At 43.7% G+C, this 23,417-nt stretch overlaps 1 protein-coding gene across 1 annotated transcript in view; it reads right to left on the minus strand.

Moving 5' to 3' along the window:
• Positions 1-6,567: 6,567 nt before the first annotated feature.
• AEBP1 (AE binding protein 1) overlaps positions 6,568-23,417 on the minus strand; it is a 123,847-nt gene continuing 106,997 nt past the window's right edge. Inside the window, 3 exon segments of the mRNA XM_030201763.1 lie at positions 6,568-7,252; positions 18,772-18,871; positions 20,736-20,875. Coding sequence (XP_030057623.1) covers positions 6,600-7,252; positions 18,772-18,871; positions 20,736-20,875 — 893 coding nt within the window. The 3' untranslated portion in view covers positions 6,568-6,599.

The raw sequence follows: 23,417 nt of genomic DNA on the forward strand, positions 1-23,417 counted from the left end.
TGGGTTGCAAAGCTTTGGAATTTATAGTTAATATTCAATTTTTAGAATACCTTGCTAATTCAACTTCTTTACATAATTCACAACATTCCATACAATGCATAGTACAGAGACCATATTGCTTACACTTGTATCTGAAGTAAGAAGATATCTGGCTTTAGGTAGAGATGTAGTCCTTCAGTTTGACATCTCAGTGGCATTTGATGCCGTCGATCATGATCTGCTTCTCTGTAGGTTGAGTGAAATGGGGATAGGAAGTTCAATTTTAAACTGGTTTACTGCCTTTTTGAAAAATAGATTTTATTCAGTTCTGAAAAAGAGTTAAATCACAAAGCTGGCGGTCAGGTTGTGGGGTCCCCCCAGGGTTCTCCACTGTTGTTTAATATATATATGAGTCCCCTAGGTGGTTATTTGAAAGAAAGGTATATTTATTCCCATGTATATGTGGGTGATATATTTGTGCTTTGTCCAGAATATGATTCAATAGATAACAACACTTGCTGCTGTAACACATTTCAATAGTTGAGAACTGGACTAGGTCTAATTTTCTTAAACTGAATGTTAAAAAGACTAAACTGTTATGGTTTGGCAATCAACAACGGTTTTTAGAAAAATCAATTGATCTAAGTAAGCTCTGGAATTTCATTGTGATTTCAAGCCAAGTCTAGAGTACTTGAAATAATATTGGACTTGAGACTAACCTTTGAGGATCAGGTGAACGTATTGGTTAGAAAATTCTTTTTCAGCCTGAAAAGATTGAGAGCGATATGCTGTTCTTTTAGTCCTTCAAAATTTAGGACAATAGCTCAAGCAATAATTATTACCTCAACTTGACTATTGTAATTCTTTATATTGCTTTATTAATTTGCAATTAAGGAAACAGTTTCAATTACTGTTAAATAATCAGCTAGGCTAATCTTTAATATGGGAAAATTTCAAGTGACAACTCCCCTTTTAATTAAGTTACATTGGTTAAAAGTTGATTCTAGGGTTCATTTTAAGACTGCATGCTTAGTGTTTAGATGTTTTCACAGACAAAATTCTGAATTGGTTGGAAGGATTCTTCAGTTTACTAGAAACAGAAATCATCTTAGGAGTGGGACAAATTTATCTCTGGATTATCCTTCAGTAAAGGAAATGGTTTCCAACTTAAGGTGTGTTGGGAATGGTCATTTGATTTTCAGGCAAGTAGGAATAGTATTCCAACTGAAATACATACTTTTGACTTCTTATACACTGAAGACACATTTCTTTACTAGACAAGTATCTTAATTAATAATAATGTAATCTTTCAGTACTTTCAATGTTATTGTTTTGATTATATATCATTTTACAATCTCCTTCCAAGTGGGAAGCTTCTTGTTTCTGCACTCCACTTTGCACCATTTGGTTTAAAGGTGGATTATAAATTCCCAAATAGAATAGAATAGAATGCTCATTCTGGGAATAGATCACTTTCACAAACAATCTCCTTTCATTTTGGATTGCATACCACCTACATGTTTCTGGATAAGCCAGGCTTTGGTTGGGATAAACACCTTATCTATGGCCTGTTACCTTCTCTCAAGGGCAACTGAAAGTCTCTAGCTTGCTTCAACCTACCACAGCTGAGTCGCTCAAGTCATGAGGGTCACTCACCAACAACCAAAATACCTTTTGCCCTTGCACTCCTCAGTTTGTGAGTCACCCATGTGTGGCTCATTGCATTCTACTTGTCCATGTCAAAAGTGAAGTTACTTGTAACCACACTTCTCTGTGGACAGCAGGATTAATCAGCCACACAATCCTTTCCACCTACCCTTACAACTGAATCCAGTCTAAGCTATGGAACAGACTGAGGAGAAGCACTTGTGCATGGCCAGAGAATTTTTCTAGAATCTTCTGGTCCCTGGGAGATCAGTTCCAAACCAGGATGACATCACCCACATTTGGTCAATTAATTCTGCTGTCCCTTCTTCCCTTATGAATGGATGGGGATGAGACTTGATTATATTGCCTTTCTGTGGTGACAAAGCAGTTTACATATTTATATACAGCTACTTATTTTGTACCTGGTGGTGCAATGGAGAGTTGTGACTTGCCCAGTGTCACAAGGAGCTGATCAAACCCAGTTTCCCAGCTGCTGCAGTAACCACCGGGCTATTCCTCCAATTTACTTGCAAAAAATGATTTATAAAATTACCCTTTTAATGGGGTATGCACCATTCAGGCAGCAACACTGGAGAAAGTATCCTGCTTTCCCCAAAGCATGAGCTTGCTGCAGTTTTTGGACTCGTTGGGTTTTTGGGTGTGGGCAGGTTTTAAAATAAATATTCATTACTGGGCCCTTATGAGGTGGTGCAGCAGCAGTAATGCTGAAGCTATCGCTTGGTATACAAAGAACTTGATGCCTATAGCTTATCGTGACTTCTGGTTTTCTTGATGATTAGTAATGATGCTGTCAGCCATTACAAACTCCCCTCTTCCTCCTTGATTTCCCAGTTGTAAACTGAATCCAGTTCTTACCTCAAGCTGTCAGAGGGGCCACTCAGGTCACAAAGCCTGTAAAGAGATGTGATCCCTTAGTTTTAGTACACAGGGGTCAGAACTTGATTATGTAGAGTCTGTGGTAGAAATAATAGTAGCAGTTCTTATAATTATTGAGTATTTACTATGCCGCCTAACAGGTAAACGCAGAAAATTAAAATAAAAGCATGAAAAGAACAATGAATAATAGGACAAAACAAAGAAAGCTTAACAGTAGAGAAGGGAACAGGCTGTTAGCTCTCACTGGTGCACAACTGTCTGCTATGATCTGATTGAATGGGGTTTTTTTTTTTTTTTTTTTTGAAAAGGTGGGTCTTTAGTTCTGCTCCAAACCTTAAATAAAGGCAGATTAAATAAGAAGGCTCCAATCACAAGATGCCTGAGGTCTGCTTTCTTCCCCAATGTCTTCCTTATATTTGTTTTGTTGAATTTGTAATTTTAATTCTGCTATAGGTTTTTTTCTGTTTTATGCTGTTTCTAGTGTGATTGGTGCCCTTTTCCCTCTTATAAATTTAGAGTTCCTTTCCATCATTTGTTTAGCTTGTAAACTGCCGAGCTCTCCTGGTTAGTCTGTGTGGTATAGAAAACTTTTTAATAAACTATAAACATTGTTGGATCCCCTCCTGTTTCTAATCAAGAAAAGTGACTGTATACCACCATGTGATGGGAAAATATGGTGTGGGTGAGTAGTTATTGCATATGACTGTAGGAGCTGAGGCAGCGGCTTCTTCAGGTAACAGTACCAGTCCATCGAGAAACTGTTCTAATCCCCTTTAACCTACTAACCCTGGGAGTAACTGACAAGCCCAAGTGGAGTTGATAGCTGTCAGATGTGTCTGCTCAGTTGCCAGGAGATGAGATCTCATTTTCTCTAGACTTTGGAGTGATACTTTAATGAAGGGAATGGGACTTAATATATGGTTTTTGCAACTACATTCAATGCAGTATATACAGGTACTTATTTGTACCTGGGGCAATGGAAGGTTAAGTGACTTGCCCAGAGTCACAAGGAGCTGCAATGGGAATTGAACCCAGTTCCCCAAGATCAAAGTCCACTGCACTAACCACTAGGCTACTCTTCCACTTGTCCCACTATCTGTAATATCACAGCTCAAGGATGTGAAGCCTTTGTAGCCCCTATTATAACATCAAGATGCTGAAATATTTTTTATCCATCCTCATATTTTTTTTAATAATAACGCTGAATCTGTGTTTGTCTTGGCACAACATTGTTCAAAAGTGATGATGTTCAAGTCCTTTTGAAAGAACATATGTGTCTTCTCATCAATGGCGGCAGAGCTGCCAAGTTACCCATTCCAGTAGGGAGACTTTTTGGCCAGTCCTGATTTTAAGCTTACATCCTAAAGCAGTGTAGTATTTGTAGTCCATGATTCTGGCCATTGAAATCGGTGCTGCAGGTCCCGTAGTGCACCAGGATGAGGTTGGCAGAAATCCAGGGCTAGCCAAAAAGTCTCCCTCCTGGAATGGGTAATGTGGCAACTCTGGTCTCCAAAGCCCCTGTACACTGTCAACTTGGGACCATGAGCAGCTTTTTCTGGCACCAATAAACTTACTGCACTACAAGTGAGGTCTAGAAGATAAATACATCCAATTGCTTTGTACACATTTTCTTTACAGTCTTACCCTAGTAAACAGACAGAAACATGACTTTTGACCACCTTAGAAGAGGCAATTGGGTATACAGCCACTCTACAATCCTACCTTAGTCTTTCGCTTCCTTGCTGTACTGCTTTGAAAACTGTATTTAATAAACCACAAATGATTTCTGTCAGCACTATTGCTGCATGGAGAACTGTATACTTGCTGACTCAATCTGAAGTTGTTTAAAAAATATTTTTTAAAGCCACAAAAAGTAATGATAAATATTATTTTACAAACAAGGCTTCAGTTTTTATATACAAGTAACCAGACGCTCTGGTGCTTGATGGTCACAGCTATTAGGGAAAAGGGGAATAAATGCTGTAGATCAGGCTTGTCCAACTTATGGCTAGGGGGCTAGAATTCGGACCGCCAAGTACTTTTTTTTTTCTGGCCCCCGGGAGCTTGGCAATTCTTGTAACGCTTATAGCAGGATTCCTTCTTCCCCGCTGCAACTCAACTTTCTGTAAGCTTGAGTCACATGGAGTCAGAAGTTGGGGCTGGTCTTGCAGTTTCAAGTCTTCTTGTGAGACCAACTCGAACATCCAGTACCACATGGCCCAAGCTTGCAGGACCTGTGTCGCAGTGGGGAAGCAGGAATTCCACTGTTTCTTCTGTAGCTGAAGCCAGGTGAGGGCTGGAGGAGTGGGGTACATGAGACTGGGTGATGACTGGAGGAGTGGGGTACATGAGAGAGAGAGTGGGGGAGAGGAGCATATGAGAGAAAGTGACTGGGTGAAGGCTGGGAAGGGGATAATACACCGTTGTATTTTGCCACTGTTTGATGAAACGTGTAGCAAAATATAACGGTGCAGGTTTTGGCCTCCAAATGTTACAAAATATAAAATGTGGCCCGATAGAAAAAGGTTGGACAAGCCTGCTGTAGATGGTATAGGAGTCCTTTGCTGTTTGCTTGTAAATCAAAGAAGAAAAGTTAGTAGTAAACAGTTAAAAAGTGAAGAATTTATTAGTGGGTAAGGCCTTGCGGCAGTGTGGGTAGAGGAAACCAAGTTGTATTGGAACTTCAGACATCACAAGTAATATCTGAATGATTCTACACAATAACCAGCCCCTTCAAATGTGTAAATGGCATTACAAGAACTCAGCTGTTGTGAATGTTTCCTTTGCAGTCCTTGATTGATTGTGTGGCACTAATCCCTATAAAACAAAATTTATAGATGCTGATTGCAGGTTCAGATCAGATGGCCAATGTCCTCAAAAGTATAATAAAACAGTAGACCATCTCTTAATTCTCAATCTTGGATTTTCTTCAACTATCTTGATCTGTTGGTGCTCACAGACCTCAAAAGTTTAATCTACAACCTACTTTGAGGTCTAAACTGAGAGGGTTCTTTACCTTTTTACAGTTTGCACCCCCCCCCCCCCCCCCCCCACACACACACCTCATATAACATTTCTACTAGGTTGATCATTATACAGCATAAATGCAGAAGGGAGTTCCCTATAGCTCACTGAATATATACAATATTTTATTTATTTATTTATTTGTTTGTTTGTTGCATTTGTATCCCACATTATCCCACCTTTTTGCAGGCTCAATGTGACTTACAATACATCATGGATATATGCTTTTTAAAACTTTGCAGCTTGAGGTGTCTTGAGAGTTTGCCCAGAGTTGTAACTGTTGAAAGTTGATGGACCTGTAGTAGGTTTTTATTCCAGCACCCTGCCAATCCACATGATAGTCACAGATTGCCCAAAGATTTAAAGGGCTAGCATTTGCAATTCTCAAGTTACTATGTACCACACATCATGGGCTAGATTCTATTTATTATGCCTAAAAAAGTGGTGCCAAAAAAATATGCCTAGGTGTATTCTATAAACTATGCCTAAAGTTAGACATAGTTTATAGAATACACCTAGCACCCATCTGTGTGACTAAATTTAGTCATGGGCATGTGGCGTAAATGCCTACATCTAAGTTAGGTGTGGACCGGGTGTATTCTCTAACAATGTGCATAGTTTGTAGAAACGCCCATTCCATGGCCATGGTCACGCCCCCTTTTCAAATCTGTGTCTTAGAATTTACACGCATCAATTTACAGAATATGCTTAGAAAGTTGTGTGTGTAAATTTTAATGCCAATTAGTGGCAATTAAGTGGCAATTATCAGCGCTGATTGGCTTGTTAAGATAAGTTGTGCACGTCAATCAGAATCTGACCTGATTTGTGGACGCAACTCAAGTCACACTAAATAGAATCTGGGAGCATTTGTGTACAGAATTCTATGGTATCACCCTGGTCAATAACAGCAGGCAGTCTGTTAGAGCAATAAACCTTTCTCTCTCTGTGTGAAGAGAGACAAAATGTTCCAGAGGAGTTGCTTAGGAGAAAGGAAAGAGATCTGACTACAACCCAGACATATTCAGAGAAATAAGATTTTATATTATAAAATTTCAGAAGGCAGACTTTGGTGAAAACACAGGTATGGTAGAGTGCACAGGATTAGCATGGCAAACAGATGGTTTTATTGCTGTCTTTGGCTGTGCGTACAAGAAGCAGTTCAGAAATCGGCAAAGTTCACGGTGTAAGTTTCCATTGTCGTCAAGGGTTGTGCTGTACTGGTGCCAAACTCCCAGGACTCTGTTTCCGTCTCCACCACGGTCTCCGTCTCTGTCACAATCTCCGTATACACTTCTGTCTCCGTCTCCCAGGATGGTGGTTCTGTGCTCCTTGGTGGAAGCGTTGTAGTGACAATGGTGGTGGTTGGTGTCGTGGTTGAAGGGACAGAAGTGGTGGCATTCAACCTGCGGTTCCTCATCTGTTCTCGCCATTTTCTGCGCCGCTGCATGACGAGTCGCATGCGGGCACGCTCTCTTGGTGTTGTTGGCTTTCCTGGTGGGATAACACGGATGGGACGTTTTTCCATTCATTGCCATGATTTCACGGATCCGCTTCCAGTTGGAACGTGCCAGGACAAAGTTGCAGTGTGTGGCACCAATGTCATAGTCGACGGTGCATGTTTTAACACTGGATGTGTATCCATCTGCTGTGGCTGTCACTCGGTACTCTCCAGGGTTTAGAATTCGCCAGTAATCCCCTCCACTTGCTGCATTAGAGCCAGAAACAAGACAGTGAATTAGTATCATTAAAATTTAGAGAGTTAGCTGCACTAAAATACTCTGTAGCGCAATACTTTGTGGGTTGATGTACCTTTGATTGGATCAATGTAAGAATTATCTGAAGATGTACAGTGGGGGAAATAAGTATTTGATCCCTTGCTGATTTTGTAAGTTTGCCCACTGACAAAGACATGAGCAGCCCATAATTGAAGGGTAGGTTATTGGTAACAGTGAGAGATAGCACATCACAAATTAAATCCGGAAAATCACATTGTGGAAAGTATATGAATTTATTTGCATTCTGCAGAGGGAAATAAGTATTTGATCCCCCACCAACCAGTAAGAGATCTGGCCCCTACAGACCAGGTAGATGCTCCAAATCAACTCGTTACCTGCATGACAGACAGCTGTCGGCAATGGTCACCTGTATGAAAGACACCTGTCCACAGACTCAGTGAATCAGTCAGACTCTAACCTCTACAAAATGGCCAAGAGCAAGGAGCTGTCTAAGGATGTCAGGGACAAGATCATACACCTGCACAAGGCTGGAATGGGCTACAAAACCATCAGTAAGACGCTGGGCGAGAAGGAGACAACTGTTGGTGCCATAGTAAGAAAATGGAAGAAGTACAAAATGACTGTCAATCGACAAAGATCTGGGGCTCCACGCAAAATCTCACCTCGTGGGGTATCCTTGATCATGAGGAAGGTTAGAAATCAGCCTACAACTACAAGGGGGGAACTTGTGAATGATCTCAAGGCAGCTGGGACCACTGTCACCACGAAAACCATTGGTAACACATTACGACATAACGGATTGCAATCCTGCAGTGCCCGCAAGGTCCCCCTGCTCCGGAAGGCACATGTGACGGCCCGTCTGAAGTTTGCCAGTGAACACCTGGATGATGCCGAGAGTGATTGGGAGAAGGTGCTGTGGTCAGATGAGACAAAAATTGAGCTCTTTGGCATGAACTCAACTCGCCGTGTTTGGAGGAAGAGAAATGCTGCCTATGACCCAAAGAACACCGTCCCCACTGTCAAGCATGGAGGTGGAAATGTTATGTTTTGGGGGTGTTTCTCTGCTAAGGGCACAGGACTACTTCACCGCATCAATGGGAGAATGGATGGGGCCATGTACCGTACAATTCTGAGTGACAACCTCCTTCCCTCCGCCAGGGCCTTAAAATGGGTCGTGGCTGGGTCTTCCAGCACGACAATGACCCAAAACATACAGCCAAGGCAACAAAGGAGTGGCTCAGGAAGAAGCACATTAGGGTCATGGAGTGGCCTAGCCAGTCACCAGACCTTAATCCCATTGAAAACTTATGGAGGGAGCTGAAGCTGCGAGTTGCCAAGCGACAGCCCAGAACTCTTAATGATTTAGAGATGATCTGCAAAGAGGAGTGGACCAAAATTCCTCCTGACATGTGTGCAAACCTCATCATCAACTACAGAAGACGTCTGACCGCTGTGCTTGCCAACAAGGGTTTTGCCACCAAGTATTAGGTCTTATTTGCCAGAGGGATTAAATACTTATTTCCCTCTGCAGAATGCAAATAAATTCATATACTTTCCACAATGTGATTTTCCGGATTTAATTTGTGATGTGCTATCTCTCACTGTTACCAATAACCTACCCTTCAATTATGGGCTGCTCATGTCTTTGTCAGTGGGCAAACTTACAAAATCAGCAAGGGATCAAATACTTATTTCCCCCACTGTATATGTCTTTGTTTCAGTGTTGAGTAAACAATAAACTGGTAAGATCATGAAAGTATACGAACAGTACCATCTTTAGATACAGTGGGGGAAATAAGTATTTGATCCCTTGCTGATTTTGTAAGTTTGCCCACTGACAAAGACATGAGCAGCCCATAATTGAAGGGTAGGTTATGGTAACAGTGAGAGATAGCACATCACAAATTAAATCCGGAAAATCACATTGTGGAAAGTATATGAATTTATTTGCATTCTGCAGAGGGAAATAAGTATTTGATCCCTCTGGCAAACAAGACCTAATACTTGGTGGCAAAACCCTTGTTGGCAAGCACAGCGGTCAGACGTCTTCTGTAGTTGATGATGAGGTTTGCACACATGTCAGGAGGAATTTTGGTCCACTCCTCTTTGCAGATCATCTCTAAATCATTAAGAGTTCTGGGCTGTCGCTTGGCAACTCGCAGCTTCAGCTCCCTCCATAAGTTTTCAATGGGATTAAGGTCTGGTGACTGGCTAGGCCACTCCATGACCCTAATGTGCTTCTTCCTGAGCCACTCCTTTGTTGCCTTGGCTGTATGTTTTGGGTCATTGTCGTGCTGGAAGACCCAGCCACGACCCATTTTTAAGGCCCTGGCGGAGGGAAGGAGGTTGTCACTCAGAATTGTACGGTACATGGCCCCATCCATTCTCCCATTGATGCGGTGAAGTAGTCCTGTGCCCTTAGCAGAGAAACACCCCCAAAACATAACATTTCCGCCTCCATGCTTGACAGTGGGGACGGTGTTCTTTGGGTCATAGGCAGCATTTCTCTTCCTCCAAACACTGCGAGTTGAGTTCATGCCAAAGAGCTCAATTTTTGTCTCATCTGACCACAGCACCTTCTCCCAATCACTCTCGGCATCATCCAGGTGTTCACTGGCAAACTTCAGACGGGCCGTCACATGTGCCTTCCGGAGCAGGGGGACCTTGCGGGCACTGCAGGATTGCAATCCGTTATGTCGTAATGTGTTACCAATGGTTTTCGTGGTGACAGTGGTCCCAGCTGCCTTGAGATCATTGACAAGTTCCCCCCTTGTAGTTGTAGGCTGATTTCTAACCTTCCTCATGATCAAGGATACCCCACGAGGTGAGATTTTGCGTGGAGCCCCAGATCTTTGTCGATTGACAGTCATTTTGTACTTCTTCCATTTTCTTACTATGGCACCAACAGTTGTCTCCTTCTCGCCCAGCGTCTTACTGATGGTTTTGTAGCCCATTCCAGCCTTGTGCAGGTGTATGATCTTGTCCCTGACATCCTTAGACAGCTCCTTGCTCTTGGCCATTTTGTAGAGGTTAGAGTCTGACTGATTCACTGAGTCTGTGGACAGGTGTCTTTCATACAGGTGACCATTGCCGACAGCTGTCTGTCATGCAGGTAACGAGTTGATTTGGAGCATCTACCTGGTCTGTAGGGGCCAGATCTCTTACTGGTTGGTGGGGGATCAAATACTTATTTCCCTCTGCAGAATGCAAATAAATTCATATACTTTCCACAATGTGATTTTCCGGATTTAATTTGTGATGTGCTGTTACCAATAACCTACCCTTCAATTATGGGCTGCTCATGTCTTTGTCAGTGGGCAAACTTACAAAATCAGCAAGGGATCAAATACTTATTTCCCCCACTGTAATTGTTATATTGGTCCCAGTGAAAATTTTCTTAAAACAAAAATTGACAAAGTCAGGGTCAGTGGTGGCCTCCAGCTCTAGTGGGCAGGAAGCAATTTGATGAAGTTCAAAAGGGGTTCTAGGTCTATGACCTGGCAGAAAAGCATCACTAGTTTGCCCACATCAGATGCATAACAGCCTGCAAAGAATGTATGCTTCATTACAACTATGTTTTGGGGTCAGTCCAGCATAAAAGAGACATGAAGAGTGTCATTGGTTAATATTTCTCTATGGCATGCTTGCCCACATTACATGCAATACAATACGGAACTTGTTAACCAAGAAGGTCCAAAGCATTTTACAATCAAACTAAACCAGTACAATCATTGGGAATTACAACTTAAAATCAGGAAAGACATGGATATTAAAAGAATTAAAGTTCCTAAAAAAAAAAAAGAGAGCGGAAAAACAAATTCATATTACTTTAAAAACCCTTCATAAATTGTTCAAAATTTATCAAATAAAAAAGTTTTCAGTTTCTTATGAAAGGATAAATAATTTGGTTCTGCTCTGATGGATTTAGGTAGACCTATTGCTTGATATTGCTTGAGAACAAAGAATTAAACAATTACTTATAGCCCACACCTTTAATAGGGGGATAACATAATAAAAATTGATCCTGTCATTGAAACCACAGACTTAGATATAAGTCTCTCAAGAGTTTGAAAAACAATACATACTATCTTAAATATTATACAAGCTTGTGTGGGAAGCTAATGAAACTTAACAAGAGTTTGAGAGACATTATCATGTTTTTGTAATCTGAAAAATTAACCACATTGTAGTATTTTGAATAAGCTGAATAACAATAGTCCAGGTACGATAATATGAACTTCTAGGACAATAAGGCAAAATGGCATGCAGTAAACCCTGTACAGAGGTGAAAAGGCAGAAGGTGGGAAGGACTTATCATATGCAGGATTGTGGAATGACTGCTGGGTGGGGTTGAGAGTTCTGGGCAGAACCTAGCTGGAGGATCAGGGGTACAGGGGGGGGGGGGGAGTGTCTTTTATTAAGGAGAGGAGGTTCAGGGGCTCTTTTCCAGCTGGAAAAGATAGACTGCTTCAGATTCCTATACGGAACCTACCTATCAACAGAATCCCTCATCTCTTCTATACAAGGAAAACAAAGACCATCAATATGTGAAAATTAATAATAGTAACAATAATGATAATAGATTGCAAACTAGAAACAAATATGTTGACATAAAATGAAATAGAAAACAAACAAACAAAAAACAGAGTGGATGCAGCAGAACCCCAAAGAAGTAGAAACGGAAATGCATTTGCTGCCAGGCCAGGGCCCATGTGCCCCACTCCCACCCACCCATTGTGAATGAATACAAAACCTGAAGAAAATTCAAACTCAATATACATTTACCCCCCTGTTTACTAAGCCGTGCTAATGCTGACACAGCCCATTCACTTTGGATGGGCTGTGTCGGCATAGCCGCATGGCATAGTAAACAGGGGGGGTTAGCAAACAAGTCATGCAACAGCACCAATGCTATGATACAAACTGCAAGAACATATTATTCCTGGGGGAATTAAGCGCAAAATGAAAATTTCTGCATAAAACATTTTGGGAAATTCTTCCCCCTGTTTAATAAGCCATGCAAGCAGCTGCCTTGCGGCAATGCCGACATAGCCCTTTCAAAATGAATGGGCTGTGCTGGCATTAGCACACTGCCAGCCCTAGTGTGGCTTAGTAAACAGGGGGCGGTCTGTGTGAAAAATGTAAAAATTCTGCATTATTTGTAATTTTTTGTGCAGAATTTCACCAGTCATAAGACCTGACCACTCCCCCAGTTTCTTCCTTCCTTAGTAATAATCACTCGCCAGGCTCTACCCTCTCCTTTTCTTTCTCACTTCGACTTAGCTTGAACCCCTTCCCTTCTCCCAGCTTCCTAGTTTTTGCTCTCCTCTTAGCCCCCAACACCTACCTTTCTCTATTACTTCTCTTCTTGGCCCCACTTTACCATGTCTTTACCTGGATCATGTGGCATAAGAAGCAAGCAGCTACACATCAGACCATGTCCTCTCCCTCTACCAGCCTAGGCCCACTGCTTATTTGAACCATGCAAACTTCATACGGCCACACAGTTCAAATAAGCAGTTGAGCTCAGGCCAGCAGAGGCAGAAGAAATGGTCTGATGCAGCTACTTGTTTCTTCCTTATGCCACATAATCCGGGAGGGCAGCACTACAAATATTACACTGGACCCTAAAACACCAAAACATTTATTCAAGTAAAACAGAACAACACTGAAGAAACAAATACATTTCCTTTTGTACTGAACACAATACATACACATCTGCAATGCACATTTTCCAAAGCCAGCATATTCCAGTTAATAAATTCAAAATAAAACACATTTTTCTACCTATGTGTGTCCAGGCCTTATTTTTCTATCACATTAGTCCTAGTTTCTTTTTTCTGCTTTCCTGTCTTCTGCTAAATCTGTTTCCAGTGGCTCCTTCCCTTACTACACCTGTTTCTGACACATCAATCTTTCTCTTTAAGCGCTCTCCTCCGTTTCTTCTTTTCTGCCTCTGTCCACTCAAATTTCACCCTCTTGCTCCATTCCTTTAAACTTTTCATCTAATAATCAACTTTCTCTCTTCCCCTAGCTCTCACATCTTTCATCTGCTCTCCATTACCATATTCTACCCTCTGTACTCACTATCCTCTTCTCACTCATCTCCTTGACATCCATCCCATGGCCTCTCCCACATGGATCCACCATTCCTAGCATCCCCCCTCCTTTTCCCTCACCCCACCCTTGTAACTCTTCCACCCCTGACATCTCTCCTTCCCTCCCTTCTACACTATCTGACATTTCTCTCCCCCTTCTGACCCCAAGTCCATCTCCCCTCTGCCTTCCTTGTCCATCTCCCCCACCCTCCCTGAATCCATCTCCCCTTCTCCCCATTTCTCTCTCCACCCTCCCCCCCAAGTCCATCTCCTACCTCCTCCCTCCCCCGAGTCCATCTACCCTTCTCTACATTTGCCCTCTTCCACCCTATACTGAGTCCATTTCTCCCCTCCTCTCCCCATCTATCCCTACTCCTCTATCCTCCTTTCCCCCTTCCACCCCTTCTGCCCTCCCCCAAGTCAATCTCTCTCTATCCATCTCTCCCTCTCCCTCCCATGAATGACATCTCTCCTTCCCTTCCATTACCCCATCCTTGTCTTTCATCTTCTCTCCCCTCCCCATTCCCTCCCTGAGTCCAACATCTCTCCCTCTCTCCCTTTCACCTCTCCCTCCAAGTCTGACATTTCTCCCTCCCTTCCTTCTTTCTAGTACCCCGGGTCCAACATCTCTCACACTTTTTCTATCCACTCTCCTCCCTCCCCCCCCCCCCCCCCCCCCCCCCCCACAGCAGGCCAGCATCTTCCCTTTTCCTCCTTCAACCCTCTTCCCCCGAGTCTAATTTGTTTCAAAACTCACCGGCCTGACATCTTCTCTCTCTACTGCGGCCTGTCCCAGCGGAAACAGGAAGTAGGGCAGGTCACCTCAGTAGAGAGAAAATGTCAGGCCGGCGGCAGGGCAGCGCATGTGAATCACTGCTGCCGCCTGGCAACTTTTGATGCAAATTAAAAGTAGAATCAGGGGAAGAGGGTTGAGGGAGGGCGGGAGGCGTGCATGGTGGAGGCAAATAGATGGGAAGATGCTGGAAGAGGAGTGTGGCAGAGTGCTGGCTGGTGGCAAGATGCCACTCCCTTGTAGTGCTGCTTGAGGCAACTGCCTCAGTTGGGCCTCATTGTAGGGCCACCCCTGGTTCTGGGGCTGTGGGGGGCAGAATGTGCTGAAGCTGTGACCCCCAAAATGCAAATGTGAAACAGTTTTTTAATTAATTTTTAATAAAGACATCTAAAATTTTGAAGGAAAATGTAAGCTTTCTATAAATAGAATTACTTTTTAGTTGCATTTTTTTCAGTTATAGTTTGTGCTTTGAAAACAATCTTCAGTATTCTCCAAAAACAGCAAATTTAGAATTTCTAAACACTGAGAATTGCACATGACTGGAATCCTCCTCTGTGACACATAAAGCTCAAATTTCCAGGGCCCCTCCCTTCTTGTCCCCTTTAGAATGTTTGTTAGCAGTCATTGTATGAAGGAGAAAGATGATGGCCTCAGTGGTGCTTATGTTTTGACCCTTCCTGCCAGCAGTGCGCAGGTGTTTTAGCTTGCTAAGCTATTGCTGCTTTACTTCTATGTTTTCCTGTGAAAATTCTTTTCATATATGTGTCTTGATGTAGTTTCATTCCCTGGTCCCATAGGTATCTGAAAGTAGGGATGGGCAGCTAGAAAATTAGCATTTTATGTTGTTCACAGGCATTTTTGTTTTCTTTGTTTTCATTTGGCCATTTTGTCAGTTGCCTATAAATAGTGCATACTCCGTGGGAAAAGGGTGCAATCTTTTCCCAATAGAGCGCACATGTGTGCATTATATTACATGACAGTGTAATTTATATTCTGCTGTCATCTTCTCAGTTCTACACGGATTATATTTTAAAGAAGCTGGACAATCACCAGGAACATACAATAGTAGTAATAAAATGACTATCATTGTGATCATAACCCCAAAATCTAATATAACAGCAATACTTAAAACAATGTAATACAACTACTTTAAAATATTCTCTAGTATTCAGGACATATGTCCTAAATAGTTGTGTCTTGCAGCTTCTGAACTGCATGTATTCTGCTGCAGATAAGAGACTTAAACTCCTTATCTAGTCTTGCTGCTTGAAATGAAAGAAGATCATCAACAAGTTTAAGTGTCTTTTTGTTTTTCAGAGGGGGATAGGCAAATAACTTAGGATTCCTAATACCGTGTTTCCCCGAAAATAAGACACTGTCTTATATTAATTTTTGCTCCCCAAAATGTGCTAGGTCTTATTTTCAGGGGCTGTCTTATTTTTCGAGGAAACATCGGTATTAGGAATCCTAAGTTATTTGCCTATCCCCCTCTGAAAAACGTAACGTCCGCGAGGGCGTGGCATGGAAGGAAGGAGAGGTCTGCCCTGCTGCTGCTTGCTGCGAAGGTGAAAGGAGGCTTTTAAGGTTAGTTCCGGGAGCGACAGAGGGTGGGTAGAGGGGGGGCCCGGCGACCTCGGGTGGGGGGGGGGGCGGCCTTGTCTGGCTCTCGGCGGCCCTGCTTTCAAACAAAAATTTGCTAGGTCTTACTTTCGGGGGAGGTCTTATTTCTACCAATTCAGGAAAACCTCTACTAGGTCTTATTTTCGGGGGATGTCTTACTTTCGGGGAAACAGGGTAGATGTAGTAGACGTCTGAAGGAAACAGTGATTGAATAATTATGATGGTGCAGTACCAAAGACAATCTTAAAAGTTAGACATAGAAATTTGAAAAATAAACCCTAGCATTTACTGGACGCTAATGCATTTTTAAGTAATAAGATGACAAACTATGCCAGTGACAGCTAATAATTGTTTGCATATGTGTGGTGGTTCACTATCAGGGCTGAGAAAACACAAAATGTGTTTGTTTTTTGTTCATTTTAATTTGTTAACAACATGCAACGACATAGGACATGTCCTTGCAAATGACAATGAGTATATAAGCAAAGGCAAGTGCTGCTTAGAGTGCAGGGCAGTGTTTTAAGCTCCTTGCTATTAAAACACACTGACATCATCTCTCTATATAAAACGCACCTCCAATGTTCCATTGAAGCCTCACTTTCCCAACGTTCGAAAGTAAGGCGGCTGAGACCACTTTTTTGCTCCATAAGTGTCTGCCCCGCCCACGCGTCAAACGTGATGACGCAGGGGGCGGAGCAATGACACTCATGCAGCAAAAATGACGCCCCCCCGGCGCAACAACATGGCCCCTCCGCGCTGCCCCACCCCCAAAGCTGCAGAATGCAGGAGGTGCAACCCCCCCCCCCCACAAGCCACCCACTGTCGCGTTGCTTTGCCGGCGGGGGACACGAAACCCCGCCAGCACAAGTCCTGTCTGCTGACTACTGCGTGATCTTTGGCGTTGCAAGCCTCTGCAGGCAGGGCTTCTGTGCATCTGACGTCCTGCAGGTGCAGGACGTCAGACGCACACAACCCCGCCCTGCACAGGCTACCAACGCCGAAGATCGCTGGAGTCAGTCAGACTCAGACAACACAGGACTTCTGCTGGCGGGATTTTGGGTCCCCCACCAGCAAAACTACGCAATGGTGGGTGCGATGGCGATGATGGGTGGGAGGCCGGCGGCCGGCTGCATCGCGGTGGGTGGGATGGCGGCAGGGGGGGTGCATCGCGTGGAGGAGGCGCTAAGCAGGATCTCCCCCCCCCCCCAAAACAGAACTATATGGCAGCCCATGGAGGGATGAGGTGTTGGGTCTGGCTGGCTGGAGGGAATGCATAGGAAGGGCAGGAGCTTTTGGGGGTGACAGGAGGGGATCAGGGGATTTTGAAGAGAATCAGAGTTATGCAATTTTGAGCTGTCCTAATTTAACCCAGTGACCAATGTGGGTGGTCAGTGCTGAACATCATTGGCACTGCATAAACTACAGTCCCTGCTCAGTATTGTCCACAGCGCCCCCCCCCCCCCCCCACCTCCCCAAAAGTCTCTTAAGCAAAACTTCAGACACAAGGAGGGGGAGGATGAGGGCCCGAAGAGGTCCAGAGACCACAGATGGAGGCGGGGGAGGGGGTCCTCACAGCACAGACGAAGGGGGACGGGGGATCCACAGCCCTGACAGGAGGGCAGCAGGGAGACATAAGAGGAGGAGGGGGGGAACACTGACCAGACAGAGAGATGAGGGATCCTGCGACAACACAGTGGCACAGGCAGACGGAGGGGGTTCTCTCACTCTGTGTCTCTCTCACTCTCAAACACTGTCTACAACACAGGCTGTGTCTCACACTGGATCACATTCACTATGTGTCACACAGTCACTCTCAAACACTCTCTCACTCTCATACACTCTCGCTGTGGCTCACATATCCACTCAAAACACACTGTCAATCTCACACACAAACACTCTCTAACAGACACACTTGCAGCCACAAACATTCAATCTGTCTCTCTCACATAGTCACTCTCACACAAGCTCTCTCAAACATACACACTCCGAGGAAAACCTTGCTAGCGCCTGTTTCATTTCTGTCAGAAACGGGCCTTTTTTACTAGTCTGTTCATAATGGTCTGCCTATGCTTTCTTTGCCCTCTCTTGTAGAAGGATAATTAAGCTTATCCATAGTTTGAGGCTGATCATGTATTCCAGGGCCACAAGCCCCCAGCCCTTCAATTCTGTGCTTATTAACTGCCTGCTCATCACTATTCTAACTCCTGAAAATAGTGTTTAACATACCTGCCTGACCTTCCTAAACAGCTGTTCTCTATGGCTGAATTTCCTGCCTCAAATTGGGTGATTTGCCTGTTGAATGCAAGCGTGCTGATGGTCCAAACATAAGATGAAAAGTTGGAACTCAGGTGGGGGGGGGGGGGGGGGGGGGAGGGGTGTTTCTAATTCCAGCTAAACCACTGAACAACTAGCTTTTACAATCAGCTATATTGGGTCAGTACAGTGTCATAGGGTGGGTATTTCAGCTAGGATTGTGAACAAAAGTCATGATTCATGCAGATTCTACTCTCACTCTAAATGGATCCTCTCTCCCATGGAGAATTATGGAATCATTATTGGTGTAAGAATATACTGCATATTTTACATGTTTAGCTGGACGGATAGGCTTAGATAACATAGCTGCCATTGACTCTTAAGAAAGTGCATGTTCCAGGAGCTGGACATTTATACAAAATGGCCATCAATAATGTGTCACAAAGGTGGCTGTAGGTATCTACAACAAGAGAGCAACTAACATATAGTAACATAATAACATAGTAAATGACGACAGATAAAGACCTGTACGGTCCATCCAGTCTGCCCAACAAGATAAACTAATTTTACACGGTATATGATACTTCACTGAGCTCCAGTGAAGCTAAAAGCATTAGTGTACGTTCCTGGTTGCCTTCTGATTGACATAAAGATGTTCTTTTGAAGCAGTGAAGTGCAAAATGCTAAGAATCAGAGAGGAGGAAAGAAAATTACTGCTCTGTACCTGTTTTCACATCGTGCTTTATTTCTGCAATAGAGATGGTGACATTTGCAATGGGATCACCTTGCTGATCCGTCACGACTCCTTTAATGCCACGATGCACCTGCAACAAAAAAATCCAAGGCAGAATGAATCACAGATCTCTGAATCAGCACTCTACACAAAATATGATCAGTATAACTATTTCTGTGTTGCCTGCTGAGGTTCACAATTTTTTCTCTTGATTTTAAACCATTTTGGATCATTGGCTGCTATTGACACCAGGTCTGACAGAAAGAGCAACACAAGCGCTACTGAAGCACTATAAGGAGCACTATACTCAGCCATCCATGTGACTATATAGCTCTACAAAACATACATGGTCCTACAAACATGGCACTATACAGCATTACACACCTGATTACAATGTGCAAATTCAGACATTTCCTCTATAAAGACTCTAAGACATTGTGGAAACAGCAGGTCTAACAGAAAAATAACAACTCTTGTTTACTGGACAGAAGCTGCTGATAATGGACAGTGTTATCAGCATTGGCGCAGGCTTATCAGAATTGACATCAATGCAGGACACTTGGCGCTACTTGTTTATGTTCTTCAAGAATAGAACATAGGTCAGCAATAGAGATAAGGCTCCTGATTTCTTCATAAAAGGCAGCTCTTAACACACCTTCAGTGCTGTGTGTCTACATCACATCCGAGACGTAAGAGCTGCATTGGACCAGATGAACATTGGAGGAATATGCTGACATCTGAAGAACTACATCAGGTTGTATGTGCCATGTATCTTTGTATATAGTGCTCTGGGGTTAGACTGACTCTTTACACTTCAGAGTCTAGCTAGGGATTTACATACTTTTACTCCAAGCTATTTCTGTAATAGTACTGACTTTGTCTTTACTCCTATTTACTTTATATCATTTGCTGCTACTGTAAATAAAATACTCTATTTTTATAATATTTGGATGTGGAGTTAGTTCCTTTTTTTATTCTGGTGCAGTGGGCTTGGATCTAAGGATGAAGGGTGATACATTTACTCCTGACACTGTACTTACTAACGTTAGTTTTGTTTGGGACCCTGTCATAATTTACATTGAGTGTCAGGTACCCCAATAACATCACAAAAAGAGTGCTTTCTGTTTTGTGCCTACATGACTATCAGATCCTGATTGGTTGTTCATATGAAACTGAGTGATAATTGACAGTCTACTACCTCATGGGCAAGTGCTAGTGCATTAATAAAGACATTCTCATAACTGTTGGTTTAGAAAGGAGTCTTAGAGTAGATAAGAGGATAATGTCCAGGAAGACATTATCACTATCCGGTGCTGCTATAGGCTAACCTTCCCCCTGTTCCCCTCCTCCCCAGGCTCCAATCTAGCACTGCAAAGGAAGACGGTAGAATTCAAGGGTGCTGGAAACTACTTATTTGATTATTTTTACTACTGTTATGCAGTTAACAAAAATTTAAGTTTTATGTCAAACTGTACCTGGTGTACACCATCTTGGGTGAATCTCTTCATAAAGGCAGTTAATAAATCTCAATCACTACATTCATTCAGTCTGAGAACTGGTATTTTAGAATGATTACCTTACAGCAGTGGCGTTCCTAGGGGGGCTGACACCCGGGGCAGATCGCCGATGCGCCCCCGCCCCCCCCCCCCCCGGGTGCAGCAGCCCCCGGAACAGCGTGACCCCCCCCTGGCGAAAGAACCCCCCTTGGTGCACACCGCTGGGGGGGTGCCGCACGCCTGCCGGCTCTTCGTTTTCATGCTCCCTCTGCCCCGGAACAGGAAGTAACCTGTTCCGGGGCAAAGGGAGCATGAAAACGAAGAGCCGACAGGCACGCGGCACCCCCCCAGCGGCGTGCACCCGGGGCGGACTGCCCCCCCCTTGGTACGCCACTGCCTTACAGAACTCATTACTAACCAGCCTTTCTTGTTCTGACATTCAAAAGCATATGAGTCTACCTGTTCCATGAATGACAGCAACGACTCCTTATTGTGCTCCCATTCTTCTGGTAGCTCATTCTCATGAGGGAATTTATCACAGCCCAGGTAGATGGAGAGCTCCAGACAGTTGCTATGAAGGTAGCTGAAATCATTCATGCCTTAAATAAATACCAGAATAAGAACACATCAGCATTTCCCCTTCTCAGCAACACACCATTATCAACATTCCCCATTCCTTCCCAGGATTACTCAGTAAGGGCTGATCTCTGCAACTGTAGTAGAGTTAACTTAGAATGGAGACAACAGGTAACCCTCAATGCCTCTTGTCCTGCTCTTTGGAAGCACTCATCTGGTAATCAGATGCAGGATGACATGACAAAGAGGAAGACCAACAGCCCATCATTTGTTTATTACAGGTAAATTACACTACAGTTAAGGATTTTCCTAAAAGTAGTATTTTGGCAGAAATATGGCAGTATATTTTCTTATCTATGCTAACTGTAATCTCTCTTTTTTTAAAGGGGTAACTGGTGTTGGCTAGGAAAGGAGAAAAGAATTCAAGAGGCACTGAAGTATAACACTGAGGACAGAATGATAAAAATATATATAAAAGAGGTCACCACCTATCCATCTTGAGTTGACCTAAAGGTAAACATCAATTTATACACATTACAATAACCACACTTAACACAGAATGTAACAGTACTAGTTAGTATGCAGTAGAATTAGCTTTCCATTGCTTTACACTCAGTAGGTTGCATTTAGAATGATACTATGATGAGAGCAAAAAATGACAGTTCTGCAGTTTAATTGCAGTAGTTAATACTGAAGCAAATTTTCAAAGCATTTAGACTTACAAAGTTACATGGAGGGGCATTTTCGAAAGGGGCGTCCATGTTTTGATATGGACATCCTCGCAAAACGTCCTGATCTAGGGGCGGGGAAACCAGTATTTTTGAAACAAGATGAACGTCCATCTTTCGTTTTCAAAATACCATCAGGGACATCCAAATCCTTAAATTTGGTCGTCCCTAGACTTGGTCGTTTCTGATTTTCGGCGATAATCGAAACCAAGGACGTCCATCTGAGAAATGACCAAATGCAAGCCATTTGGTCAAGGGAGGAGCCAGCATTTGTAGTGCACTGGTCCCCCTGCATGCCAGGACACCAACCGGGCACCCTAGGGGGCACTGCAGTGGACTTCACAAATTGCTCCCAGGTGCATAGCTCCCTTACCGTGTGTGCTGAGCCCCCCAACCCCCCCCCCCCAAAGACCCACTCCCCACAACTGTACGCCACTACCATAGCCCTAAGGGTGAAGGGGGGGCACCTACATGTGGGTACAGTAGGATTCTGGTGGGTTTTGAAGGGCTCACATTTACCACCACAAGTGTAACAGGTAGGGGGGGTGGGCCTGGGTCCGCCTGCCTGAAGGGCACTGCACCCACTAAAACTGCTCCTGGGACCTGCATACTGCTGTCATGGAGCTGAGTATGACATCTGAGGCTGGCAATCAATATTTTGAAAGATATTTTCTGAGGGTGGGAGGGGGTTAGTGACCACTGGGGGACTAAGGGGAGGTCATCCCCAATTCTCTCTGGTGGTCATCTGGTCATTTCGGGCACCTTTTTGTGCCTTGGTCATAAGAAAAACATGACCAGGTAAAAGTCATCCAAGTGTTCGTCAGGGACGTCCTTGTTTCTTTCGATTATGGGTCGAGGATGTCCAAGTGTTAGGCATGCCCAAGTCCCGCCTTCTGTACGCCTCCGATACGCCCCCTTGAACTTTGGCCATCCCTGCAACAGAAAGCAGTTGGAGATGTCCAAAATTCAGCTTTTGATTATACTGATTTGGACGACCCTGTGAAAAGGACGCCCATCTTCCTATTTATGTCAAAAGATGGGCATCCTTCTCTTTTGAAATTGAGCCCGATATTAACCTATAGAACTTTGTAAATCTAAGTGCTTTGAAAATGAGCCCCAATATTGTATCCTAAGATCACAGATCAGTACATGCAAAAAAGCAGAGAAAACGCAACACTAAATATCTGTGTTAAGTCAAATTATGGCAGTGGAAGGTAGATCTGGGGTTCAATGGCAAGTGCTGTGTTCTGTCATGCAGAGGAACCTGCATTAATTCCAGGATCATAGCCCTGCTTCCCAGAGAGTCAGGGCTGAGGATGCAGAGGAGCTGGTTCATAGGTCATAGGAAGTCATTACTCAATAGCATAGGAGCCGACTCTGGGTACGTGGGTGCTTGTATATGTCTAGGAGGAGTTATTTTCCACTGACATTGCACTGCCAATAATTTTTAAAAGTTGGCTCCCATGCTCAATAGGACATCTAGAGTCCATATTCAGGGTCTGCTGCACGTCTTAAATTCCGCCTGAACCGATATACTCATATCACCCCTCTCCTCAGGTCACTTCACTGGCTTCCAATCAGATACCGCATACAGTTCAAGCTTCTCCTCACCTACAAATGCACTCAGTCTGCAGCCCCTCATTACCTCTCTACCCTCATCTCCCCTTATGTTCCCGCCCAAAACCTCCGCTCACAGGACAAATCCCTCCTCTCAGTACCCTTCTCCACCACCGCCAACTCCAGGCTCCGCCCATTCTGCCTCGCCTCACCCTATGCTTGGAATAAGCTTCCTGAGCCCTTACGCCAAGCCCCCTCCCTATCCATCTTCAAATCCTTG

The sequence above is a fragment of the Microcaecilia unicolor genome, chromosome 4 (genome assembly GCF_901765095.1).
Source record: "Microcaecilia unicolor chromosome 4, aMicUni1.1, whole genome shotgun sequence".
In the NCBI taxonomy this organism is placed as follows: Eukaryota; Metazoa; Chordata; class Amphibia; order Gymnophiona; family Siphonopidae; genus Microcaecilia; species Microcaecilia unicolor.